This window comes from Lichtheimia ornata (assembly GCF_029851405.1).
Source record: "Lichtheimia ornata isolate CBS 291.66 chromosome Unknown scaffold00064, whole genome shotgun sequence".
NCBI lineage: Eukaryota > Fungi > Mucoromycota > Mucoromycetes > Mucorales > Lichtheimiaceae > Lichtheimia > Lichtheimia ornata.
The window spans coordinates 154,440-181,294 of NW_026695384.1; the positions used below are offsets into that span (position 1 = coordinate 154,440).

The following is a 26,855-nucleotide window of genomic DNA, read 5'->3' on the forward strand; positions in this document are numbered from 1 at the left end:
AGGCAACATTCATATGGTAACATCATGGATAGCGTATTGGATAGAAATGTTTGTATGGAAGAACGTATATTTGAGAGGTAGTACATATGCATCGTATGCAAAGAAAGAGAGAAAAAGAGAGGTTCTTATATCATCGTGCACCTAATAATGTACTCCTTGATGCATTGCAGCAATCATCTACCGACATAAAGAGGAATGATTGAAACGTCATCATGTAAATAAAGCTGCTCAGTATTACAGTAAGAGAATATACACAAGTTTTGCTTTTTTATTATTCACTGCCATCCTTACAATTGGATGATAAAGGGTGCTCAAATGATGTTTAGCCTGTGAATGAAATGTTTGTCCTCGGCCGGCCGATCCGACTCTTTTTCTTGCTATTGCCATTGCCTCCTCCACTACTGCCGGCAGCAGCGGGTGTTTCATCTTCAGGAAGAGTATCGCCACCAGCACTCATAAGACGATCCATTGCCTTGACTGCATCTCCATTATTATTGTTGTTCTTCTTTCGTTTGGATGGTCGTGCTGCTTTACGCTTTTCTTCCTCTTCCGCTTTCCGCTTCAGCTGCATTTGCAAGTTGTTATCCATTTCTACAATACACCTTATCTTTAGTATGCCTGTTCATGCCATTCTCACATACACAGATTGCTCTTTACCTTCATCATCCAATAACAACGAGACAATCTCTCTTGGCTTGAAGTCGACTTGCTTGAACTCGCCACCAGAAATGACCACCTTTTGAATCTAAAAGAATGGAAAAAGATAACGTTTAACAATCGTACAAGCAACAAGGTATTAAAAGCGTCTTGATTTACCTCATCCTTTTGTTTGGCACGTTGCAAGATACGTTCTTCAATAGTGCCCTTGGTGATTAACCGGTATACAGTCACTTGCTTTGTTTGACCGAGACGATGGGCACGATCCATGGCTTGTTGATCCACCGTTGGATTCCAATCACTGTCATAAAAGATGACTGTATCGGCTGCTGTCAAATTGATACCAAGACCACCAGCACGTGTGCTGAGCAAAAAGATGAATATCTCAGGCCTTGTTTGCCAATCTTGCACCATATCACGACGATCCGAGATCTTGGATGAACCATCCAAACGCAAGTACTTGTATTGCTTGTAGTTGATGTATTCTTCAAACAAGTCAATCATGCGTGTCATTTGGAAATACACCAAGCATCGATGTCCTTCGCTCTTGAGTTTCTCCAACAATCGATCGAGGGTAGCAAGCTTGCCGGAATCCAAAATCAAATCACGCATTGCAGGAACACGCATCATTGAATAGCCACTACCAGATGAATTCACTGGCATAATACCCTGTCCATCCGATTTGCGAACAATGGTTGACAACGTCATCGCTTCAGGTCGTTCATGGTTGCTAATGTATTGTGGTTCACCAAATAGGCATGCTCGCACTGATGGATCAAACATGATATCCTTTTGCTCATACGCAAATGACCGATCATCGCAAATAGCATCCACAGGAACAGCTCGAGCCTATTATAGAATATGAGCATGAATGTAATAAATCCAATGAGTGGTATCATCTTACCCCTGGGATATAGCAATTATCGAATTTGGACGTGAGATACTCGGTGTAGCCACGAACATTGGTAAGGTGATCCATAGGTCCATTGGGTGTAACAGATAATCGGCATGTAGGTGACATGGTATCGGTGATAAGGAAACGGGCAAAGGTGTTGATAGGTGCATCATCATAGCTAAGCACACGTATTCTCTCGTTTAGTTTATAATCACAACCTTTCCCATTCTTTGATTTCTCACCTTTCACCATCCTGGTTGGCATAGAAACGCCGCCGTGAGCGGTTGTCACGTTGTGCAAGGTGTGCAATCCATCGTGCAACCAATGATTGTTTGAAAACATAGCTTGCTTCTTGGGCAGATGTGTCAACAAAGCGGAGGAAAGAAAATGCAGGATCTAAAGTTACCCATGTAAGTTACATGAACGCTCGATTTGCAAAGTACAAAACTCACCAGAGTCATCGGAAAACATGGATTCATGAATGTAGTCAGGGTTCCATATGTTCATAAGATTGTCGAGGTATCGGGTCGAGAAACCAGCATTGGATCGTTCTCCTGGTGATCGTAAAATGCCTCCATCTCGATACAAGTGCTTGGGAATATGGAATTTGATGTGGCTGCGAGAGGAATAGGGACAATATAAGGATGTTTCTTTGCTCAAAGCACCGCTTTCGCTGTAGGCACAGAATGAAAGGGGCGAAACGACATCAGCACGCTCGAAAAGCTCGGGATGATTGCACACCTATAAATAAAGAAATTAAGTTTCATATGTTGACGTTGCCACAAGTGCTCGAAAATACCTTTCTGAATTGCATCACAAGGTTCATAAGGCTATCCATGCTCTCTTCGTTGAGTGACGTTGCCTTTTCGAGGAGCTCTGAAATAGAAATCTTCTCCTTAAGACCTCGATACAAGGCACGTTGCCTGGCTGTCAGATCACAATAAATCTCAACTTCAATCTAATAGTGTGGATGATGAGCATCATAACATAATCGCCAATGGGGTTGATTTGGTAATTTACCTTTTCACCAAGCTCATGTTGGACATTTCGTTTGATACGACGCAGCATAAATGGCTTCAAGATCATATGTAATCGCCGCAATTGATGCTCATTAAGGGTGCCCTTGTTCTCGGCATGACTCTCAATATCCTTCGAAAACCATTCACTGAATTCTTCATGCGAGTCGAATAGGGTTGGCATGATAAAATGCAAAAGAGCCCACAATTCTATACATCACGTATTAATTTCAAATCCACAAATCCTTTCAAATGCATCGATTTACCTTGCATGCTGTTTTGAATAGGAGTACCCGTCAACAGCAGTCGATTACGGCAATGGAAGCCGAGTAGCTGTTTCCATCTTGCGCTTGACGAGCTCTTGATAGCTTGTGCTTCATCCAAAACCATGTATTGCCATTTGACACGCTGAAAATAGGCGACATCGGTGAGAACCTATGGTACAAAAGGACAAGGTTAATGATCATCGTACAAGATAAAGTCAACTTTAACGTACCAATTGATAACTTGTAATAACCACGTGGAAAGGAGCGTCTCGACCATATAGCTGCTTGCGATTCCAGAATTGACGTAGCACTTTACGATCCTTGGGATTGCCCCAGTATGGGAGTGCCTAAACAAGGACGATTAATTCCCATGAAATAAAGATCCATCTATGCTTCCATCATCGACTTACTCTAAAGGAGGGGACAAACTTTGAGACTTCTTGCTGCCAATTGTGTAGCGTAGAGGAAGGTGCAATGACGAGGAAGGGGCCCCAGATGTTATGGACTTCTGCAAGATAGGCCATCAAAGAGATAGATTGCACTGTTTTACCGAGACCCATTTCATCTGCCAAGATGCCATTGATGCCTTGCTCGTACAAGTTGGCCAACCAATTAAGACCCTTAAGCTGATAGCTCTTGAGCTGACACATGAGCATAGAGGGTTGCTTGATTTCTTCTGTGCCCATACTGGAAGGATCTTGGAAGTTCATGGTATCCACTAAAGATAATGTTGTCAGCAACCTAGGATACTTTGTCGACTCATCTTGACAAGAAAATCACTCACATTGAGCTGCACTCATTGAAATATCAGAGGCATCAGCGGCTGCACGACGCTCACGAGCACCTTCATCGAATGCACGAGTACGTTCTCTTTGCTTAGCCAATGCATTTTGTGCACTTCGTCGAGCGTGTTCACGTAACTTGGCTTCGTCATCTATACATGTTGATTGTCAACCACTCTTGTTCCTATGATTGCCACCATCCATCCTATATACATACCATCATCAAAGTCAATCTCTTCCAAAGCTTGTTCTCCAGCAGTTGGATCGATATCTTCATCATTGTCTTCAATGTTGACAGTGGGCTCGGAAGCTGTAGCTGCAGGCGTAGGTGGTTCACTAGTAGGCACTGCTGTCTCATCATCCTCACTCGTATCTTGCTTAATCTTGCGACCGATAAAGTGACTGTAAAGCTCCGTTTGAGTGATCAAAAAGTTGAGCTTGCGTGCTTGTCGTTGTGCTTCACGTCGCTCCTCCTCTTGTTTCAATCTCTCCAATGCTTCCTTCTCAGCCTTCTTTCGCAATTCACGCTCTTCCTTTTCATTCTTCTTCCAGAATGCAAGCATCTATACACCCAAACCCATATTAATAAACTATGTCACTCCCTTATTTTCCATCCTCAACAACAAACCTCTTTGGTAGCTCGCTTGGAACGGAGTTGGATATCCTTTTGACTTCGATTACCCTTGGCTGCAGCACGCTTGGCTTCCTTTTGGCAGTATTGTGCAATCTTTTTACAATTGCCTGCGCGTGTAGCTTGTACTCGTGAGAGAATACGTGCCATCTTTAACGATAAACAACGTAAGCATCCCGTCATACTCTTTACATTTTCCCATACTTACTCTTGGAATATCCTTGCGAGCAATATTGAGCCAAATTCTTTGGCGTTCATCATCGATTTGTCGTGCTGACATCTTATCACGCTTACGGAAAATGAGCTGATCTGTGGCATCCGAATCATAATCCTCCGAGTTGAGCCTTGCACGCTTATTCTTCCTCTTGAGTCGTTCCTTGTCCTCTTTGGCAGCCTGTAGCAGCATGGCTGTTGTTGCCGAGATCGTAGAAGATTCATTCTCGCTGGCAGCTTGCTTCACAAAATCAGAGCCATATCGCTTTTCATATATGCGTTGAAGATGATCACTGATTCTTGCATGTCGATGCTATAGAAATAAATCAATATCCAGGAACACACATATACACACACCCTATTTCCTCAACTTACTGCTCGCTTATTCTCATAATCTTCAATCACACGCTGCCGTCGTCTATGAACCTCGATCATGTATTGTACCATTTCATCCCGATGTGTATCAAAGATCTCTTCATCATCATCATCCGTAATTTGTAATTCCTCAAGCGTCTTTTCTGTTAAGCTTTTCATGCGTGGCACCTCGTGATCGCTTAATTCGTCTCCTGATGAATCATCACTCAATTCAAATCGATGGCGGATTTGTGGTACTCGGCTATCGGCGATACCATTGGTCACATGCTCATCAGGTCGTTGTGTTGCATATTCATGGCTTTGTTGTTGTTGTTGTCCATTCATAGTGCTCTGTAATCCTGATCCCATCTAATAAACAATTGCCCCCTTTTTGTCAGCTGCTTGTGACAATGACCCAATTTCCACACACAATTACCTGTTTGTCATGGTTCTTTGTTGTAGGAGTTGCAATAGCGACACCACCAGCACCTTGTGAGATCAATGGAATATCTTCAGTGTCTGTATCAGAATCAGCCATTGGTTGTGCTGCTGCTGCTTCTTCCGATTCATTGTTGAGCAAATTGCGGATGCCGTTGCTACGAAATGATGGTTGCTGTTGTTGCTGCTGCTCAAGCTGTGATGAAGGTTTGGCTTCGGGTACAGTTTGATTCTCTCGCTCAAAAGTTTGAGATTGTGACAGTGGGCTTATACGCACAGGTGCAGCTGTGGATGGTTGTTGAGGGGGACGTGGTGGTGCATCTGATGACAAGAGCTGTGAAATAGACATGACAGGGGATGCCGTGGATGTTGGAGGTGGAGCACGATCAAAGTGATATCCAGCCTATAATAACAAGTTAATATTTCCGAATCGTTCCATCTCTTTTTTTCTTTTTCTTACCTGTGGTGGAAGACGTCCATGATCCTGGCCCACGTGTGGATGATGCGATGATACCTATTGGATTATAGAGATTAGCTTTATATACATGTATACGCTTGTTGTTATTGGATAGTTACCGCTTCCGTTGGTTTAGAATGTGCCGATGAGCGGATTGGATCAAAGGGCGGGGCATTGCTGGTGGCCATTGGGGGTCTTGGTAGTTGAAAAGCAGAGTTGGAAGAAGAAGAAGGAGGAGGAGGACCCATATCATGAGGCAATGGCAGTGAAGGACCACCCGTTGTTGTTGTTGTTCCTGTTGAAGCTCCTCCACTAGGATGTGCATAATCTCTAGGCTGAAACGGTGGTGGAGGGGGTGGTGGTTGTTGAGGTGGCTGCTGTGGTTGTTGTGAATGATGATGATGATGATGATGGCGTACAGGTGAACCAGCCTAATCAAACATAGGCATGAGTGTCTTGTAACAAGGTGTATTGTATGTATACATCGCGTCTTAAGGTATACTTTACCTGACCCAAGGGTGGATGTTGCTCCATATAGCGTTCATTATAGTCCCACGACTGTTGAGAAGGTGGTGCAAAGGAACGTGAAGAAACAGGCGGATAAGGAGGTTCATGACGTGCTGAATAGTCCACCTGATGCGTAGTTGGATAAGACTGACGATGCATGGCTGACGGTGGAGGAAGTGGTGGCCCTGTGAATGCACTTGATCCAGTTGTTGAAGGACCATTTCCAAAAGCATTGTCCCGTTTATCGCTGTTGGGCGATGTTGCATAGTGTCCAGGTGGAGGATATACACCTTCCTGTGGTTGTTGTTGTTGTTGCTGCTGCTGTGGTGGAGGTGGTGGTGGCCGTTGTTGCTGCGACATGTTGTGATGTGGCAGATTAGATGAGGTGGGTTGGCGAGACATTTACATGCACGAGATCCAGAGAGATCAGTACTAGATAAGGTGCTGTTGTAAAAGCAAAGGATAAAAGGGAGTAAGAAGAAGCTTGTCTGTTTTGAAGAGCGTCAAGTAAACGAGAGCGACAAGACACACACACGCACACGCACATACATACACAGCAGCTGGGTGCGACAACGATAGTATTCCGCACGTCACTTTCCAGCTACCCTTTACTTGATTGGAACCTCTTTTTGAACATCCACTTACACTATACCACCCATATTGAATACAATAATCATCACTTTTTCTACCCTCCCCTGAAATCATCTTTAGAATAAAATGAGTTTTCTTTATGCCATGGACTACCTTTTATTGTCCTCAGCTTATCATGGGACCAACATGGCTGCTGCTTTGAAGAAATACTTTGTGGTGTGGTCTTTGCTCAAACTCGCGAGACAATTGGTCAAATTGCCCTGAGCTCAATGTAACCCAACCCATCCCCCCACCCCACGCCACCTTCAGATCAATCCCAATCTTCTTCCAAGATATAAAAATCATCTCCCACAAGGACCTACAATTCGATCTTGGCTGATACCAACGTATGCATCCTAGCATCGTTGTTGTCTAACCTTGTCTGTCGTTGACATCGACATGTGTCAATTTGACATCGGTTGTACAACAAACGTAGTATAACCCAGAAGAATGACATTAACCACCTTTTCCTTATTATGATATTCCATCACCTTTAGCTGTATTGCATTTGGTTAAGTTATTCCACCTATACACGAGTGGGCTCGTTGTTGAACCTTTATACATATTCTCCTACCTAAGAAATTACAGGCATGAACGAAGCAAAGGGGTATTGGGGCTTATGTTAACCTATCCACTCATCCAATGATAATGAAACGCCTTCAAGGCTGATGCATAAAGTACACTTTTGGATACTCCTCAAATCAAAGCTTACATGTATTATGATGAATGATTGGGGTCAATGCTAACCACATGTTGTCGTATGTAAAGCACTTTTCACAGCCAATGAGCATCATGTGGACTTACAAGTGTGGTTGTGGATAGATGATCGTATGCGACCTCCATGTACTATCAATTGCTTTTCTTTATTCTCAGACAATGAAATTAAAGGGGTGAATGAATAGGTTTTTTGATGCATGAAAACCCATGCATAGGAATAGTCGGTTTCGTGATAATAATGATGCCCTCTCCTTTCTTCCATTATGTACATAAAACGTTGACGATGTTGTGTGTATTTCACTAGCATAGATAGGTGACCGAAATGGGGTATATCTGTTCCCACGTGTGAACGGGGGGTTCATTCATGAAACGCTTTGATGGTCTTTTTCGATCACGTATAAAGTAAGCCTTGTAACCATGATGTGTGGGGGTGGATGAGTAATCAAGTGTAGAATGAAAAAGCAGATGTCCGGTGTTGTGGCCGAGACAAGCCGGGCCGGCATAACCCACGTGTGTATATATGGAGGAGAATTGGAAAGATTGCGCCATCCTAATTCGTTAATCCATTGGTGGCGTCCAAAGTCCGCGTTTTCCATGTATGTTGTTGTCGTTAGCTGACAAGCAAAACCTTTGCTTCTTGTTTTCCACAACTCTATTTTTCACCGAGCGATCTCTCTTTTAGTCGAAATGCCGGCTCAAGCACTCACAACTACAGTACCGCCATTCCAAAAGCTGGTCTTGTTTTCGGGCAACGTTATGCGTAGTAGCGTAGCCGGACGTACCAAGGCCGTCAACAAAAAGGGAAACGCAGAGGTAGAGTTTGTTTTTTTTTGCTGTTGGGATGATACATACAATACAAATAGGATGGGCAAAGAGATATGTATGTATATATGCGGGATCATGATGGGCTTATATCTATTTGTGTATGTATAGCTGCTTGATGCAATTAATGATACGCTCCGAACATCGCTCGGCAATCCCACTTCTCAGTCATACCGTTATTGCAACGATGAGTCGCTTCTTGAAGTACCAGATCTTCGATTCGAAAGTCGGATATTGCCGGAGGATCGAAGCGACGTTGAAGTCACAGGTTGGTGATAAAAGGAAAAAGAGTGGATCATCATGATCTAACATTGAGGATATAGCTAAACTTTTCATTCTGGACCAAAATGAGACCGATAGCCACATTGATCAAGCATTAGAACACTTGCGAAGGCTTTTGGGAGTGGAATACATTGATAACTTTATTCTTTCGATTGGATCAGCGACATGCACAGCACCATTGACTCAAGCTTGGAAACGACTCGAGACGCTGCATCAAAAAGATACACTCGGCAAATTGGGTGTAGCCGAGCTCACTGAAGAGCAGCTTGAAAAGATCCTCTCCGACGACGCCATCACCGTGAAACCATCAGTGAACCAGATCAATGTTTCTCAATGCTGCAATATGCCATCATCCATGATCACCCTTGCCAAGAAACATGGCGTAGAGTTGCTGCATAACGGAGATCGATCGGGTAAGTTACCAGCGTTCCTTGCATACATGGACTTTGCAATAACATTGAATGGCGTATATCAATAGATATCCTGGATACGGCCACGTTATCCAAGATCCTTCAAGAGCATAATGTGATCGATGGTCAAGGAACCGTGGCACCACGATGGGTTCTCAAATACCACGTGTTTGTGCGATGCCGTAGCATTGTCAGAGATAAGGGGTAAGCATAAAGATGCATTTTTATGTCCACCGGGTCTTACAGGTATTGATGATTATGTTTCCATAGATACATTGTCGTCGGTGATACACAATCTTCATGACGACCTTCACCAAGAAGCACTATACACGATAACCCCTCCACATTACATGCACGCACCTTTATATATAATCCATGCCACATCATTTCCATTACCAACGCCGCGACACTTTCCGCCATTTCCCTCTATTCGAATCATTATAGAATAAACAACTACTACGCAAGAATAACATCCAGAGAGAAAACAGGCATTAAGAACTGGGAGATGGTCTTATTGTAAAAAGAAAATTGGTATAAGAAATAGCAACGAAAATAGGGCGATGTGTGTGGTAGGAGGTGGGGAAGGGAATGAAGAAAAGGAGATGATCATATCGTGCAATTCCCTCTTGATGTTTTTACAAAATCATACACTTCTTTTGTCTCTTTGGAGGTGGAGCCGGGCAAAGAACGGCACGGATTGCTTCGTCAAAGACGTTCTTAAGACCCTTTTGTGTCAGGGCCGAGCATTCGAGATATTTGACAGCACCAATCTCTTTTTGCATTTGCAAGCTTTGAGAGTAAGAAATAGGTGCCATGTGCTTTTGGCGGAGTTTTGCAATCGTTTCTGGATCTTCCCGAAGATCGAGTTTGGTGCCAACCAAGATCATAGGTGTATTGGGAGCGTGATGACTGATTTCAGGATACCACTAAATAGATACGATACATTTAGTCCTACTTGTATCCACTTTTTGATCCAACTCCATTTACCTTGGTCTTGACATTTTCAAACGAGGGAGGGCTCACCAATGAAAAGCAAATCAAAAAGACATCGGTTTGAGGATAAGAGAGTGGACGCAAACGATCATAATCTTCTTGACCAGCCGTATCCCAAAGTCCAAGGTTGATTGGCTTTCCATCGACCATCACATTGGCAGAGTAATTGTCAAATCTAGAGTAATAAATGTAATCAGCCCATGTATCCATGCCAACCAATCCGTATCCACGTACACTGTAGGGATGTATTCACCAGGAAAGGCATTGGTTGTATAAGAGATCAACAGACATGTCTTGCCTACGGCACTATTATAAAAGATCAATGAGTACGTGTCAATGACCATAACAATGAATCATGCCCTCCCCACATAATGACACTATCCTCCTCGTGAAACAACCCTCACGCGCACTTGCTCCTCCTTTCATCCATCCCTTTCCTCCAATCCCTTTTTGTTCCCAATCATGCTGACATGTTGCTGGTATGCTGCAGTAGTAGTAGACTGTATGAGTGGGATCATGTAAAATAGTGTGCCTGGGTCGAAAACGAGTTGCTGTATTTTGGCGAGCAGAGACAACCAATCCACCCTTCGCTTCGAGATTGCAGCCGTGATGATGCGAGCTTCTTGTATGTTCGGTTTCCACTCCATTGTAGCCGCCAAAGCGATCGCATGTTGCATGACAGAATTCCCCATCTTGTTCCTTCCTCTCACATACATACACACGCACACACATACCCACACACGGTTGACACCTGAAAAGACAACAAGAAATAAACTTACCCATCGCCAACAACAACACACTTGATAGCTTGCATAGTATAACGGTTTTTGGGGGGGGATTTCTCGGGTTGAAAGCAGTAAATGAGTGAAAACGGTTGAAGGACGAGGTGGTGTGTCACGAAAGGAGCAATAAGGTGGAGGGCGAAAACTAAAGCGATTGATGTGAGATAACCCCCCTCTTGACTTGTTTGGCTAGCGCGCACTTAAGGAAATTCACTTGAATCCCCGAGACAAACATGTCAACGATATCAAAGCCTCGTGAAGGCTCATTGTCATCACGTAACCTCTTATCCTCTGAATTCAATCCTGTCAATGAGTCTGTTCTTTATATTTTAGCAACAAGCTAGGAGTCCCTTTCGAAGCATGCCATATTTCACATGCACGCGTAAAAGCGCCTTTCGCTCGCTTTGTGACGTCGCTGTTTCAAATAACCAAACACCATTCTGGCACATCCGTAGCATCAACACTTTTTATCGAGAGGAAGATTGTCATCATGCGTGGTCCCTGAATGATGCCAATGTTTAATTTCTTTATCGTTGATCTCCCATGGTTCGATGTAGGTTGACACATTTGCATAAAAAGAGGGCTCCGTATCGGACAAGATGATACAATCGCAATGTTGAGCCTTTCCTTTTTTTACATTGAATTCTAAATGTATTACCATATGCAACGCACAGCCGTGGTTGCTTAATTACAAACCAAAAGAATGTTCAGGGATTTGACAGCCAACTACATTCACCGATCGTTGCTTGTACGTACATGTGTGGTCAACAAGAAGAAGAAATCACGTTGCATTAGTAGTATTAAAGCTGATGACAATAAAGCTTGCTCCTTGACTTCCCCTCTTTTTCTTTATCCCTGTTTGATTGTCACCTCGAATGAAAGAGAAAAGAATGCACGTGTGGTGATCTCATCATCATTGTTAACAACTTCCCCAGCATTTCATTGCTGACTCCCGCCTTTAGCTTATACCACGCTTCTTTACAACATACTCTGATCCCTGAATGCCAAGCTTAAGGGTGCAACATTCACGTATATCAAAACACCCTGCCAAGCATATACACGTCAGCGAGATACATAACACCCTGCCAAGAACAAGCAGAAAATGGCTGCCCTGGGTGTCTTGGCATTATAACGATTACATCTGAAGCATGTTAAGAATATGGAAGTTTCCTTTGTATGCGGTGTTAACAATGCTTACACAGAGATGAAGAATCTTATTACCTCCTGTGTACCGCGAGCATGGTGTGTGTGTGTGTGTGTATGTTTGGTATTGGATGCAGCTGCATGAATTGTGCATCATGCATGAGAGAAAAAGGAAGGCTGAGAAGAACCACAGGATCTGCGAGTAACAAATAAACACATCTATCGTCAACAAAACATTACATTGGCTCTCGCACTGACGGTGGGAACAGTAATTGGCATTCACTCACCTCGTCAATGTTGTTGTTGCGCTCAAATATGGTAACAACTTTTGGCTGTCAATTCATTTAATGGCAACATGGGCCAACAAGAGTGCGATCGACAATTTGTTTTTACATAGTGCAAGGAGTTGACCTTATTTTACGTCTGACTGCATGTGGATGCTCTATGTGTGAAGCGACAAGGGAGTGCGTGGGCGTCGTCGCCCACTGAGGCATGCCTAACAATGCTGTCAATTACATTGATACAGCGGCAACCTGAAAGTGCATAACAAATGGCTACGTACATGAAGGTCATGGTCACCACAAGTAGTACACGTGAAAGCTATTACAGTCATTAACATCATCTCCCAGGCTTTTCAGGCTTTTGCGTTGATGCAACTTTTTTTTCTGTTGTGGCAAATGCATGCAGCAGAAGCATCCCCAAAAGATCATCATCATAACCATCGTTTCATCCCTATGGGTCTGGCCCGACCACACATACTTACGTTTCTTGTATATAGACATGGACCCATATCATGATGACGGGTGACAACAACAGGTTGACTACAAGGCCGTCATCTTCATCACCACCATTATTATCACCACCGCATACTCCACTCCCCCCTTTGCGCATTTGCCAAGAAGAAGATTACATATTCAGAATACCTATGGGGGTTTTGGTTATCACCAAAGTTTCCAAGGGGAGTGATATATGATCAACAAAGGGGTAGTGATGATGATTACGATATTGATGAGGATGATGAATGATAAAGATGAAAGCAAAAAAAAAGGTGACCATCCAAGTGTGGAGCACCACCATGTTGTCGTTGTACTTAATAGCCTACTATAAACCCTGATAGGATCGACCTATATGTCATACCAGATTAGATTGGCGATAGCAGCTTTGGATGGAGTAAGCATACAATTTGGCAATTGTTTCTTAATGAGCAAGAAGGTTGTCAGGAGAAGAAAACGCATGAGGAGGAGGAGAAAGATGGTATTGCCACGTTACAGGTACATTCTCATCTCGGTTGAGGATTACCGCTGTTTCCCGCGGATCGTGTAGTAGTGTGCGTGTGTGTGCGCCCTTCTCTCCTTCTTGGTGCAGGTACAAACCCACCTACCCACCCACACATTATGCATCCATTTATGCACAAATACTGCTTTGCTGCTCATCTTGTTGCACACCCCTTTTTTTCGCCACTGCAATGTATCCGCTTTCTTTTTGCTCGCTCCCTAAATAAATATGTGAGAACCGGCAGGATCAGTAGCACCTAACGCACAAATATAAATATGGTCTTGATCCCCACCCCTGCATCCTTAGTATCACTTTTTCTCTCTTCCTTTCTTTCCCCAAAGTAATAATAACCACCATGGCCTATCAAGATCAAGAAGAAATCGAATTCCGTCAAGAGGTATGTAAAAAAGAGAGATGAAGTAAAGGCATGTCAAATGATTGACATCATCAACATTGGGATAGGTTGAACGCGTCAAGCAATGGTGGGCTTCTCCCCGTTTCAGACTCGTCAAGCGTCCTTACACTGCCGAGCAAATTGTATCCAAGCGTGGCACCATGCCTACTAACTACCGATCCAACGAGATGGCTAAAAAGCTATGGGGCATTCTCCAAAACAACAAGCGTACCGGTCAAACTAGCCACACCTTTGGTGCTCTTGACCCTGTTCAAGTGACCCAAATGGCTCCTCATCTTGATACTGTGTAAGTTTATCTCTTTTTTATTTTATCAACAATGACTAACATACACGTGGAATAGGTATGTGAGTGGTTGGCAATGCTCTTCCACTGCTTCTACAAGCAATGAACCAGGCCCTGATCTTGCTGATTATCCCATGGATACAGTACCCAACAAGGTTGAGCATCTTTTCTTTGCTCAACTTTTCCACGATCGCAAGCAACGTGAAGCACGCCTTGCCATGACACCCGAAGAACGTGCACGCACTCCAAAGATTGATTACTTGCGTCCTATGATTGCCGATGCTGATACTGGTCATGGAGGTATCACTGCTGTCATGAAATTGACCAAGATGTTTGTGGAACGTGGTGCTGCTGGTATCCACAGTAAGTATCACCAAGGATAAAAGATGATGATGATACATGATCGGCTAAAAACGACTGTATTGTATAGTTGAGGATCAATCACCTAGCACCAAAAAGTGTGGCCACATGGCTGGCAAGGTGCTTGTACCTGTGAGTGAGCACATCAATCGACTTGTTGCCATCCGTGTGCAATACGACATTATGGGTGTTGAAAATGTGGTTGTTGCTCGTACCGATGCTGAAGCTGCCACTTTGATCACCAGCAATGTGGATGGTCGTGATCATGAATTCCTTGTGGGTGCTACCAACAAGAACTTGTTGCCCTTGTCGCAAGTGATGATGGAAGCTGAACGTGCAGGCAAGCAAGGTGCTGCTTTGCAAGCTGTTGAGGATGAATGGACAAGCAAGGCTGGACTTAAGAGATATGGTACCGCCGTGGCTGAAGAGCTTCAACGTCAAGGCAAGCGTGCACAAGCTACCGAATTCCTCAACAAGATCAAATTCAAGAGCAACGCTGAAGCCCGTGCTATTGCCAAGTCCTATGGCATTGACATCTTTTGGGATTGGGATATGCCTCGTGGTCGAGAAGGCTTTTACCGCTACGAGGGTGGCACTGATGCTGCTATTTCACGTTCCATTGCCTTTAGCGAATACGCTGACATGCTTTGGATGGAAACCAAAAAGCCTGTTCTCGCTCAAGCTGAAGAGTTCTCTCGTGGTGTTCTCGCTGCCAACCCCAACACATTGCTTTGCTACAACTTGTCGCCTTCTTTCAATTGGGATGCTGCTGGTATGACCGATCAAGATATGGCTACCTTTGTTGAAAAGTTGGGCCGTCTTGGATTCGTATGGCAATTCATTACTTTGGGTGGTTTGCATGCTAATGCACTTGCTTCTGGTAAGAAATGGGAAAAGAGAGAGAAAAAAGACAGCTTTTATTGATAGAGAATGATCTCTGTAGGTGTCTTTGCAAAGGCATACAAGGAACATGGCATGTATGGTTATGTGGCCAATGTGCAACGTAAGGAACGTGAAAACAGCATTGATGTCTTGCAGCATCAAAAGTGGTCCGGCGCCAACTACGTGGATGAATTGATGAAGACTGTCACCGGAGGAGTGGCTGCAACAGCTGCCATGGGCAAGGGTGTCACTGAGGATCAGTTCAAGTAAACGCAGCTATCACCCCGCGTGTTGTAGTAATACCTCCACCACCTCTCACCCAATTATTATCATTCATTGTCGCATTTGACCTCATCTCATCCTCTCGCAAAAATCCCTTTGGGATTGTCTAAATCATTTGCTTTAGAGCAGTAACCATGTGTACCACGTGATTAAAAACCTTTCTATGTTACTACACTATGTATGTGTGATTACAGTATAAATGGTGGGGGCAATGTGAGTGAGTGAACGAGCGGGCTGTCACACAAGGAGGATGCATCATTACTCTGCTTTGTTTGAAACAAGCACACCCGCCCTCTTTTTCTTTTCTCTCGTTTTCTTTCATTGAATCCACTACTCCATCACATAGCTCATGGAGCGTTCTTTGACTGTCGATTTGCCGGTGGAACAAGTAGCCAGGGTAGTCAAACGACATCTTGTCTTGCAGCCTGCCAATGCAACGTCGTCGGGGTCCACCGTACAACATGGATCGGAACCGTCGCCGATCGCATCACAGATTCCACGCCAACACCAACGTCGTAGCAACAGCCATAATCGAAAACGTAACAACTCAGAGAGTCGAGCTGGTCGACATGCTAAGCAACAGCAACAAAGAGAAGAAGACCATACAGCGTCACCTGCTCCAAGTAGTACAACTACCACCACTACCACTACTACAACATCCGATATGAATCATCATCCCTCGTCTACTATGCAGGGAGCCATCACCTACAGCAGTAGCAGCACCACACCCGTTTATAGCACACATCATTTATTACCAGGAGGTGCCATTGTGGATGAGATTTACAAATGGACTGCACGTGTGGATAACGAGCAAAGATGGCGACGACAACGTGCTGAATCAATCTCACTTCCAGCGACTCGTCAACCTGTGGATGATCCTTTACTTCAATCCTTGAAACAGCCTGGTGGATTTAGACGACATCATGTTCTTACTCAAGCTGCACGACAAGGCAAATCTCCCAACTTTGTCACTTCAAGCTTTGTCGACTTTTTATGTTTGTATGGTCATTTCGGTGGAGAAGATCTCAGTGACGATGACGATGATGGTGATGATTCTTCATTATCTTCTTATACCTCATCCGATGGTGCTGCAACGGATAGTGCAGATAGCAATACAGCGGCTGCTGGCGGTGGTGGTGGTGGTGGTGGTGTCATGGCTTATCGAGGCAACATGCTCAATCGTGCGTCTTATCAATCATGTGATCCTGGTGAATTACCACTTCCAGCAACAGCTACTTCAGCAGCAGATGCATCCACATCATCCTATACCCGATACCACCACCATCAACATCATTACCCTATTCGATCCACGCATGAGACTATGCCATTGTTGCCATCCAACAACAAACCATCACGCTCAGTACAAGACAAAGCCACACCAGGCAAAGCCATGTTCCTTTTGCTCAAGTCTTTTGTTACAACAGGCATCATGTTTTTGCCTAGAGCGTAAGTTTGCTTACATACATAGTGGTAGTGAAGGAGGGAGCTAATTGGATACGTTGCTTGGTTACCAGATTTTACAATGGTGGTTTGCTATTTTCCATTCTCGGCGTCATTGCATGGGCTTTGATCTCTTTATGCTCGTTCCTGTTATTGGTGCAAACACGATTGGTGGTCCATGCAAGTTTTGCTGACATGGCCGGTGTCTTATATGGACGCAGTATGAAATTGGCAGTTTTATTCGCTATCACACTTTCACAAATCGGCTTTGTATGCGCCTACATGGTGTTCGTTGCCGAAAACATTCAATCCCTGGTATTGGCATTCTCCAAATGCCGTGTCTTGATCCCTATGCATCTCCTTGTCCTTGCTCAGAGCTTTGTATTCATTCCTTTGGCCATGATTCGCAAGATACAACGACTCTCAGTGTTTGCCCTTATTGCCGATGTATTTATTGTGATTGGATTGGGATATATGTTCTATTATGATATGCTCCAACTATCGGATGTGGGTGTCGCCCATGTTGATCTATGGAATCCCTCCTATTTCCCTCTATTCATTGGGACCGTTGCGTTCACCTACGAAGGCATTGGACTTGGTAAGTTGTTGTTATTGTCGTCATGTTGCATACGTATATCAACCAACCAACCGGATATAGTGATCCCGATTGCCGAGTCGATGAAAGAGCCATCAAAGTTCCCAAGTGTGCTACGACGCGTGTTAGGTGTCATTACGGTGCTCTTTATCGCTTTGGGTGCTATTTCATACTTGACATTTGGTGAAGATGTACAAACCATTATTCTCTTGAATCTTCCAAGCAAGGATCCAATGGTGTCCTCCATCCAAACGTTGTATTCGCTTGCCATTTGTCTATCGATTCCACTGCAGCTATTTCCAGCTATCCGCATCATGGAAAATGGTTTATTCACCACGCGATCTGGCAAGAACAATGCGGTCGTCAAGTGGCAAAAGAATGTATTTCGAGTATTGGTGGTATTTCTCTGTGCATGGATTGCCATTGTCGGATCCAAGGATAAGCTTGACAAGTTTGTGCCACTCATCGGTGCCCTTTTTTGTATCCCATTATGCTTTGTCTTTCCACCTTTGTTCCATCTCAAAGCCATGGAAGAGTTAGCCACATGGAGACGCGTTGCAGATGTAGCATTGATTTTATTTGGTGCTATTGGATCTATATTTGTGGCTAGTGCTACGCTATACCAATGGAATTCGGGAGGTGATGATATTCTTGATCCGGTCAAGCAATGTATTGTCAATAGGACATAATGATTCTATATTTACACATGTTCACTCTTTATACCCTCTACTATATCACCCATTAAAGAAAAAGTATGTACACAACATGAAAAAGCTCCCCCCTCGGAAGGATGTGGTTATTGTTGTTTCTTGTCATCTTCGCCATCATGGATAGGTAACTTGACAATAGTTGGATGACCTTTGTTGAGCGTGTCGTCGGTAAGCATCCCCATGGTACGAAATACTGTATGCCAGTTGGTGAATGCCTTGTCGACCTCTATCCATTCAAGTCAATATCTTGCTCATTGGTTTCTACATGTAGACACTTACTTTTTGCATTATTCGATAGGCTTTTAAAGTGCTTTGATAAAGACTCCAACTGTTTAGCCACTTGCTCGCTGTGATTGGCGATCTGCTCCAGTTGTCGTAATTCCATTTGTTTTTCGTTGACCTTGTCAACAATGTGTTGGGGTGCCGGTGTTGTGGACATTCTCGTAGTAGTACCAGGATTGGTATTCACATTGGTGGCGTGTTCGTGATGCGCTGAGCCTTGGGGCATGTTGTTGTGGAGTGTGTATTATTATGAGTGTGTGGAAGAAGGAACGGAATGCGCGTGTGTGTACCTAATTTTGGCTTACTCCTTCCAATGCATCGACTCTGATTTCCGCTTGTCACACAACATCTGGCGGATGTAAATGAGAATTGCATTTGGATATATTGTATATTGTACAAGTTGGTATGTATGAAGGAGGCGAAGCAGTAAAATGTATATGTATGTAAGTGTGGTGTGTGCGTTGTGCGTGTATGCTTTGCTTACTACATTGCCGGTATTTACATCAAGAAAGGAGTAAAGGAGAAGGAGGAGGAGGAGGTGGTGGTGGTGAACAATGTTATATCGAGGTACCATGGTTATGACAATGATGATGGTGATGATGATGAAGGTAGTAGGAGGGGGGATGATGGGATTCTTTTAAAAAAAGTTAGGATCGATTCTCTGTGACAAGGGAAGCAATGTTGGCTGCAGGATTATTATTATGATCTCTCATTTGGCGACGTTGACGCTTCGCCTCGGGCTGTTCTTCATGCAACGGTGGTGTAAGTGGCAATAAGACATGATGTTGTTGCTGCTGCTGGGTATTATTGCGATGGTATCGGGTGGTTGAAGTTGTTGACGATGATGGCTGTGCATTGGTAGTAGCTGTACATGGTGTCATTTTCTCCCTGCACGTACGTTGATGATCATCTTGATAGGATGGTGATCGTCGTTTTCTCAGTGATGGCGTGGTTATGTCAAGCGGAACAAGATTTGAAATGCTGTGTCGCAATAGCTGATCTCCGTATTCTTGGATAGCTTCAAGACGTACATGTAGATCGAAATCACACATAAATAAAAACTCCATCTCCAGCTTGTTAAGTTCTACAAGTGGAAGGCCTCCCACCTAGTAGGTTCATTTCATGTGAGCTATAGCCTATCGCATAAATTGATATTAATGGTGTATCTTACCTTGGCATAGCGTGCATTGGGATAAAACACATCAGATGTAAACTTGGACGCTACTACAATACTACAAACAAATGGGTGAGTCATGGATTAGGGGGATGGTATACATACACAAAACAAAGAGCTACGTACCTTGCAATGAGCAGGCGATGGATGTTGAGTGAATTCAATACAAACTTGGGTTGCAGTTTTGATATTCTGTCGAAATAAACGAGAATGCAGAGCAATGCATCATTGTTATATGGGGTAAACTTTTGGATGCGAGTGAGGTAAGCCTCGATTTTGATGTTGGGCACAGCCCGAGAATGAAAAACAGTGATGCTATTGCATGGGATGCGATCGTTGGTATGTATGACGGACTCGAGCAAACTGGCAACCATTTTGATCAGGGCTGAGATGGGAAAGTCGACAATATCCAAGCAATGTTGACCCATCAAGATGACATGAAAAATAGATGCAACAAGCAATAAAGAGAGATAGCAAGCGAAAGAGAGAAAAGTAAAGCAAGAAAAAGAGAAAAGGAAGAAAAGAAGAACAGGAATGCAAATATTCAAAAGAAACGTTTTTGTAGCTGAGCTGTTTTTTTCAATACAAGTTACCCGACGGAAGACAGCCCGGAGAGCGGATGCATGATACCAGACATAGAGAAACGTTTATTGAGGGGAGGAGGAGCTGCTTTGGTGGATGATCTCTTTCTGGATAAGAACAAAGGCTCTAGGGAAGTGAGCGCTTGCCCTAGAGCGCGTGCGTCACTTGGGCTATTTGGTTGGTCGCTTCCAAACACAGCTAATGTCATGGAATCCACCAAAATGGAAGTCAGGTCGTTGTTCTTTTACAGCTATGAAACAAGGACCCTGACTCTCAAAAGACACCATACGCATCGAATGTGGAGTTGTCTTGGGTACCACGTGCAGTGGGAAATGTCTCCAATTACTCTTTATGGCTGGTCCTGGATTCGCTTTTTCATTCGCCATCCCACATCATTATCAGCTTTAACGATATGCCAATGCACACCACACACATTTTCATGACTCCTGTTCTCTCTCTCTTGTTATGCCGCAATCCTCCCGTCCATTCCCCCCATCCTTCATTCTTTCTTCTCCCGTTAACCCCCATTTACCCCTTTTTTTGCTCTCTTGTGAGATGAAGCCTTTTATCTTTGTACCCTATCGACAACACCACATGGTGCGTCGTTGATAAATGATACATACCCAATACAATGAATAAAGGGGCGTCGTATGTAAATAGACATCATCGTCATTGCTATCATCATCATTATCATGCAGCAACAATAGCTGCGTGTTTCACATGAGCAGGGGGATTCTGCAAACACGCAACACTCACACACAGACAAATTTGATTGTGATTTGGTGCCATCAAATACTACCCAACACAAAGAGAGCGTGGACAAGGCGTGCCAATATGGAGCAATATGACAGGTGAACGTGCTCGTGGTCCATGTGCACCAGCCAACCCTCCTTGTTCCCACACACGCCTATGATTCACAAACTTTACTACGAGGACATGTGCTGTATAGCTAAAAAGATACGAGGTCATGTCTATGTAGCCGTTTGTGTCATCATTCTTGAGTTTGGAAGGACTACCAACAAGGCATTTATATATATCTCTATGCATATGCAGCATGCTCATCGTGACATTTGCCCTGAACAAAGCAATGCCGATCACGCGACAACAGGAAAGAGAAGAAGGGTTGACATGACAGGGGCCGAGGAGAACACTTGCATGGTTACACACTCAATTCATTCACACAGCCCAACTTGCAGATCTGTAAATGGGATCATCACATTTACGGTTGCCATGGTCGTTGGCATGCAACATTGTGTAATTTCTTTTATGCTAAGCAACATCGATCACCATTACTAGTAGTAAGTGGGGGAGTTTATTGACAACAATTACACGGCACACACACACAATGTGTTTGCAATACATGGATACAGGGCCATTTGTAAGGTGCTATTGTGGGGAGGGGGGATGCAAGTGTCATTTTACGCTTCAGCTGTGTCGCCCTATTCGGTGCTTGTGTTCTTTTTAATGCTTTACCAAAAACTCGCCACTGCGCTCAGCACCTATGCAATGTAGGATCTTGGTCTCTCGTTCATCTTTGCATCCTAACTCAACCATGAAAGCAATGAGATTGGCTTCGTTCACGCAACACCCAATGCCGATGAGTTACCAGACGACAGCCAACAATACCTTCCTCTCGTAGTGGTGGATTCCAAGTTGGGCTTTCCTTTACCACACCTTCCCACTTTGTTGCGCGAAGCAGATGATGCCTTGAGGAGAGCTACTACATCCAGTGAAAAGGCGAGCACGAGCAAGATCATGGTGTTGTTGAAGCCTGATCATTACACAGCTATGAACATGAGGTATAGAAGGGGGAGGGCTCGAAAGCACCATCATGATATCAATGCTTTATATATGGTAGGAAGAAGCTGATTATGGAGAAGCAACTTGATGTCAAGGATGAGATCGAGCTTATTGATTTGATATTCACATTGTCGAGACACTCCAAGAGTTGTATTGCATGGCATCATCGGTAAGCAAGCACACGTTCCAATTGCCAGGAAACCTGTCAACTCAACTCCGCTGGTAGACGCTGGTTGTATGCACAATGGCCTGAGATGATGGATCTTGAAAAGGAATTGGCGCTATGTGAACGAACAGCAACGCTCCATCCTCGCAATTATTACGCATGGACTTATCGCGGATGGTTACTCAACAAGTTCATCACTACATCCGAGGACCAGCATTCAGAATACTTGCGAACCCGATTATGGATTGAGCGTAATGTCAGCGACCATTCGGGTATTCATCACATGGCACGTGTGTTGCAAGTAATGGGAAAAGTCAACAAGGATACCCATATGGATTGGATTGATGATCTCATTATTCGATTTCCTGGACACGAAGCCTTATGGTGCCATCGTCGCTTCTGCGCTACGTTCTTTGCTTTGGATGGCCATGGATTTGTGGATAAAGCAATAACAGCTGCTCAAGGAACATGTCACAATGATCAAGATTTAATGCATATGCAAATGGAGCTTGCAATACGATATGGGATATGGCTTTGTCTTATGGTAAGGAATATTGGATTGGGGGTTTCATCAAATAGTAACTTTTTCATTTTGGAAGGGTATCTCGCCAACACGAAAAGAAGAATATTGTTCTCGTCTTCAGGATATACCTTATGTGCGTGCAATTGGCAACAATAAAGAGTGTTGAATGTATAACATATACGCTTTGTTGAGGAGTGCCAGGTTTACTACTACACACAATCATGCAGCCGTGGGTTTGATTATACAACGACATTTATTATCATTGGGGGAAGGAGCAATCATCTTATCATTTATGACCATATGGACGAGAGAAGGAGAGGATCTTTTTGCTTGGGTACTATTCATTGTTGGAAGTGTAGCTGTTCATGGTGGATGAGAGTGTGCTGATTGTCAACTGCTGCATGACAGTGATCACATGGCAAAACACAAGATTCCAAATTAGGATGAGCTGGGCCTTTCCACTGGCGACACGTTTCTTTATCACACACACATACTCGCCATGGTGAAATCAACCATAATCGCCCGTGTATCCGATGGCCTACCTTTGGCAGCTAGCATGGATGACGAACAGGTATTGCTGTAGCAACATTGGTCAACGCAACATGTCGCTTATTGTCCTTTTTGGGAAAAGGTGGAAACTGAGCTTGCTGAATACAAGGGCCAAGCAAAGACTATCTTCAAACGACTCAACGTCAATTCAGAACCAAGATGCTCCATTGAATCGGGCCACTACGTTTTTCAGTAGGTTGACGTTTATTACGAAACACATGAAAGGCTAATATCCTTTTATCAGCTATATCATCGAAGGGAGCGTATGCTATCTTTGTATCTGCGACAAGTCGTATCCAAGGAAACTCGCCTTCAGCTATCTGGAAGAACTCGCCAAAGAATTCAACATGAGCTATGGAAACGAAGTTGAAAAGCCAGGATTGAGACCGTATGCCTTTGTCAAGTTTGGTAAGAGGAAGTGAGTCATTCATACAATAGACATTGATTGACACGTGATGATGCTACTATGTAGATACATTCATGCAAAAGACCAAAAAGATCTATCAAGACACAAGAACACAAAGCAACTTGTCCAAGCTTAATGAAGACCTACAGGATGTTACACGCATCATGACAAAGAATATGGAGGACTTGCTCTGGCGTGGTGATAGCTTGGATCGTAAGTGTTTCTCATATATGGAAGGAGGATGGGTTTCAGAAATACAATGGACTCATCGGTTTTTTCTTGGATAGGGATGAGCCATATTTCTGGAGAACTCAAAGACAGCGCAAAGATGTTCAAGGACAAGGCAAGACATCTTAATTGGCAGGCTCTCTACAGAAAGTACGGACCACCCGTTATCATTGCTTCAGTCATTTTGTTTGTGCTTTTGCTTAGGTATTACGTCTTTTAATAAGAGCAATGGTTTTCAATCTATAATGGGATCATTATTATGTTTTCTCTTGGGGGTTGAGGATGGAGCAAAGGACAATTGATCAATGGGTGGGATAAAGGGGCGTCGCTTTTTTTTGTATACCCTTGGCATGACTTCTTGTCCGCCGCTGCATAAGCTGCATTGTTAATCTTGTTTCTCCCACGTGCTTTTCTCTTTTAATTATGCGAAAGTACTTTGAGCGTTTATATGGCAAGAAAAGTACAACCAAGAAATCACAATCAAACGATCCACCAAAGGAAACCGATCATGCTGCAACAAACAATGAACCACCACCAAGGTTCATACCCATACCTAAAAAGCTAAGAAGTCATAGCTTGTCAGGCTCATCAAGCTGGAGCAATAAATTCAAGTCCTTGTCAAAGATTGGCTCTTCGCACGATTACAGTAGACCTATTGCAGTACCTTCTACCGTTCACCCACCAACAAATGTGATACTATCATCCGCAACCGAAAACGCTTCTACATCGAGTGATCAGCCAGCTTACATCGGGCATGCCGACCCTATCAACAACACTCACATGCCATTAAAAAGGGTAACAACAAGAGTAAAAGACCTGCTATGCGACGACACGCTATTTACTTTTGACCCGTGTGCATAGCCTGTGCTACTATTGACGGTCGGCTTATGCGAGACGTACAACAAATGCAACCCTGATTTCCATTACAGCCCCAATAGGATACCACGGCGAGTGCTAACCAAGCCCAGTGTGCCCAGCAAAAGAAGCCAATACGATAATGAAAAGGGTGATTACATCCTTTGCGTGCATGATGTCCTAGGCGATACCCATGATTCAAAAAGGCAAGTAACATAGGCAATAATAATAACCACCTTCATACGTACGCATCCTCTAATGATTCTTCAGTAGATATGTTGTGCAAGACATGCTAGGCGCTGGCACCTTTGGGCAAGTTGCCAAATGCCGCAATATAGAAAGCGGACGTCTTTATGGTGTCAAAGTGATTAAGAGCAAGGCTGCATACTATACCCAAGCTTTAGTCGAGGTGGGCATTCTCAAATATGTAAGTTGCACAAGGTGGTGTTGTATTATGGTGGGGCTATACATAGTATCATGCGTCCTTACATCAACGCTCTCCACAGCTGAATAGGGAATGTGACCCTAATGACGAGCGTCATATTGTACGGCTGAAGCATACGTTTGTGCACAAGCATCACCTTTGCTTAGTATTCGAGTTGCTTTCCATCAACCTATACGAGTTGCTCAAACACAATCGATTTCGGGGATTACCAACAGCCATCATTCGTACCTTTTGTGAGCAATTACTAGAGGGGCTTGCTACTTTACGAGAAGCAGGGATCATCCATTGTGATCTCAAGCCAGAGAACATTCTTTTAAAGAGGTAACGTGTGGTTCAGGTGATGAGGACAACAAGATATTGATTGGATTACATGGTATGTCATATAGCTTGAAGAGACCCCAGATCAAAATTGCCGATTTTGGATCAGCATGTCGTACCAACGAGCGCCTTCACACGTACATTCAATCTCGATTTTATCGTTCACCCGAAGTACTCATTGGGATGAGGTACTCTACACCCATTGACATGTGGTCACTTGGATGTATTCGTAAGTGTGAGCTTATATGAAGCTGTGCATACATGCATTGACTGATAAATATGGGAATCATTATGCAGTTGCAGAACTTTTCCTTGGCGTGCCCCTTTTTCCTGGTACCTCGGAATACAACCAATTGGCACTTATCACCCATGTTCTTGGGTAAACTATCGATCTGCATCAACAAGGGGAACCACTTAAACGTTAACTTGCATGAATGATGCATTTGTATAGGTTACCACCATCAAGCATGTTGCAACAAGGAAGGCACACTAGACACTTTTTCAATCGTAAAATGATGGACGGCGGCAATATCCAATACGAGCTCAAAAGTAGAAAACAATACATGGATGAAACGCAGCAGGTGGAAAAGCCAAACAAAAAGATTTATTCGACCAACGACTTGATGGATCTCATCCTCACGAATCCCATGCCACGTAAACAAATGAACCCTTCTGAAAAGAATCAAGGTAGGTAGTAGGTAGTAGTATGATGATTAGACAAAGGAAGCTAATGATCACGATTAACATAGAGACACGAGTGAGATTATTGATGGCTGACTTTCTAACGCAAGTGCTTCAATTGGACCCAAGTCGACGCCTCACGCCACACGAAGGGAAATTGCATGGCTTTATCATGTCAGCTCATAGTCTATCTCGTAGTGTACATGATCGATCGCATTTTGGTGGAGCTATGGCAGCACAGAGTACTATTGTGGGATGTGGCGATCTGGAGACTTGTGTGGGTTCCCCTGATAGTAGAGGAGGAGGTGGTGGAGGAGTGAGTCCCAGAGACTCCTCAGCTGATTTGTTACCAGTTGCACCACAAACGAATGACAGTGACTTATTACCTTCATACATGAAGAAAGAGGAGGCCTATTTTTGTGGGATGCCGAGTGTAGCCCGTCGATTTACTCGGTAGTAGTAGTAGTAGTAATAAAAGTGCAGAAAGGATCATGCAATTATAAGATAAAAAAGGGTGTTGATGATGATGATGATGCACCATTTGGATGTTACCGGAATTGGAATTTGATGCGAGGTGTGAGTTTTTCCTGGGTGGGTGGGTGGGCAGCA

General features: G+C 43.8%; 10 protein-coding genes across 10 annotated transcripts; 6 read left to right on the top strand and 4 right to left on the bottom strand.

Moving 5' to 3' along the window:
- Positions 1-322: 322 nt before the first annotated feature.
- Positions 323-6,576, bottom strand: O0I10_010102 (uncharacterized protein; the record flags this gene model as incomplete). The annotated part of the gene is made up of 20 exons (XM_058490085.1): positions 323-591; positions 658-745; positions 817-1,506; positions 1,562-1,730; positions 1,795-1,948; positions 2,005-2,293; positions 2,352-2,510; positions 2,573-2,778; positions 2,835-3,003; positions 3,065-3,181; positions 3,245-3,552; positions 3,619-3,768; positions 3,834-4,179; positions 4,245-4,397; positions 4,456-4,773; positions 4,836-5,183; positions 5,251-5,655; positions 5,713-5,766; positions 5,829-6,140; positions 6,217-6,576. 20 exons carry the CDS (start codon positions 6,574-6,576, stop codon positions 323-325), a joined length of 5,064 nt encoding a protein of 1,687 aa, XP_058339194.1.
- A 1,674-nt stretch (positions 6,577-8,250) lies between these two features.
- O0I10_010103 (uncharacterized protein) lies at positions 8,251-9,381 on the top strand (the record flags this gene model as incomplete). Its single annotated transcript, XM_058490086.1, has 5 exons — positions 8,251-8,376; positions 8,497-8,653; positions 8,709-9,080; positions 9,146-9,281; positions 9,348-9,381. The coding sequence occupies 5 exons, from the start codon at positions 8,251-8,253 to the stop codon at positions 9,379-9,381; spliced, it is 825 nt and encodes a 274-aa protein (XP_058339195.1).
- Positions 9,382-9,712: 331 nt separating this feature from the next.
- On the bottom strand, positions 9,713-10,884 carry O0I10_010104 (uncharacterized protein; the record flags this gene model as incomplete). The annotated part of the gene is made up of 4 exons (XM_058490087.1): positions 9,713-10,003; positions 10,065-10,245; positions 10,305-10,376; positions 10,850-10,884. The coding sequence occupies 4 exons, from the start codon at positions 10,882-10,884 to the stop codon at positions 9,713-9,715; spliced, it is 579 nt and encodes a 192-aa protein (XP_058339196.1).
- Positions 10,885-13,625: 2,741 nt separating this feature from the next.
- O0I10_010105 (isocitrate lyase) lies at positions 13,626-15,480 on the top strand (the record flags this gene model as incomplete). Its single annotated transcript, XM_058490088.1, has 5 exons — positions 13,626-13,667; positions 13,733-13,971; positions 14,027-14,331; positions 14,399-15,208; positions 15,272-15,480. 5 exons carry the CDS (start codon positions 13,626-13,628, stop codon positions 15,478-15,480), a joined length of 1,605 nt encoding a protein of 534 aa, XP_058339197.1.
- Positions 15,481-15,841: 361 nt separating this feature from the next.
- On the top strand, positions 15,842-18,216 carry O0I10_010106 (uncharacterized protein; the record flags this gene model as incomplete). The annotated part of the gene is made up of 3 exons (XM_058490089.1): positions 15,842-16,938; positions 17,007-17,530; positions 17,591-18,216. 3 exons carry the CDS (start codon positions 15,842-15,844, stop codon positions 18,214-18,216), a joined length of 2,247 nt encoding a protein of 748 aa, XP_058339198.1.
- A 107-nt stretch (positions 18,217-18,323) lies between these two features.
- O0I10_010107 (uncharacterized protein) lies at positions 18,324-18,745 on the bottom strand (the record flags this gene model as incomplete). Its single annotated transcript, XM_058490090.1, has 2 exons — positions 18,324-18,463; positions 18,517-18,745. The coding sequence occupies 2 exons, from the start codon at positions 18,743-18,745 to the stop codon at positions 18,324-18,326; spliced, it is 369 nt and encodes a 122-aa protein (XP_058339199.1).
- Positions 18,746-19,166: 421 nt separating this feature from the next.
- O0I10_010108 (uncharacterized protein) lies at positions 19,167-20,121 on the bottom strand (the record flags this gene model as incomplete). The annotated part of the gene is made up of 3 exons (XM_058490091.1): positions 19,167-19,625; positions 19,691-19,751; positions 19,820-20,121. 3 exons carry the CDS (start codon positions 20,119-20,121, stop codon positions 19,167-19,169), a joined length of 822 nt encoding a protein of 273 aa, XP_058339200.1.
- A 1,618-nt stretch (positions 20,122-21,739) lies between these two features.
- On the top strand, positions 21,740-22,930 carry O0I10_010109 (uncharacterized protein; the record flags this gene model as incomplete). The annotated part of the gene is made up of 5 exons (XM_058490092.1): positions 21,740-21,783; positions 21,835-22,074; positions 22,134-22,244; positions 22,302-22,785; positions 22,841-22,930. The coding sequence occupies 5 exons, from the start codon at positions 21,740-21,742 to the stop codon at positions 22,928-22,930; spliced, it is 969 nt and encodes a 322-aa protein (XP_058339201.1).
- Positions 22,931-23,263: 333 nt separating this feature from the next.
- Positions 23,264-24,167, top strand: O0I10_010110 (uncharacterized protein; the record flags this gene model as incomplete). Its single annotated transcript, XM_058490093.1, has 5 exons — positions 23,264-23,335; positions 23,396-23,505; positions 23,558-23,721; positions 23,786-23,932; positions 24,007-24,167. The coding sequence occupies 5 exons, from the start codon at positions 23,264-23,266 to the stop codon at positions 24,165-24,167; spliced, it is 654 nt and encodes a 217-aa protein (XP_058339202.1).
- A 924-nt stretch (positions 24,168-25,091) lies between these two features.
- O0I10_010111 (uncharacterized protein) lies at positions 25,092-26,703 on the top strand (the record flags this gene model as incomplete). Its single annotated transcript, XM_058490094.1, has 6 exons — positions 25,092-25,229; positions 25,309-25,568; positions 25,634-25,794; positions 25,863-25,944; positions 26,017-26,252; positions 26,315-26,703. 6 exons carry the CDS (start codon positions 25,092-25,094, stop codon positions 26,701-26,703), a joined length of 1,266 nt encoding a protein of 421 aa, XP_058339203.1.
- Between the last annotated feature and the right edge of the window lie 152 nt (positions 26,704-26,855).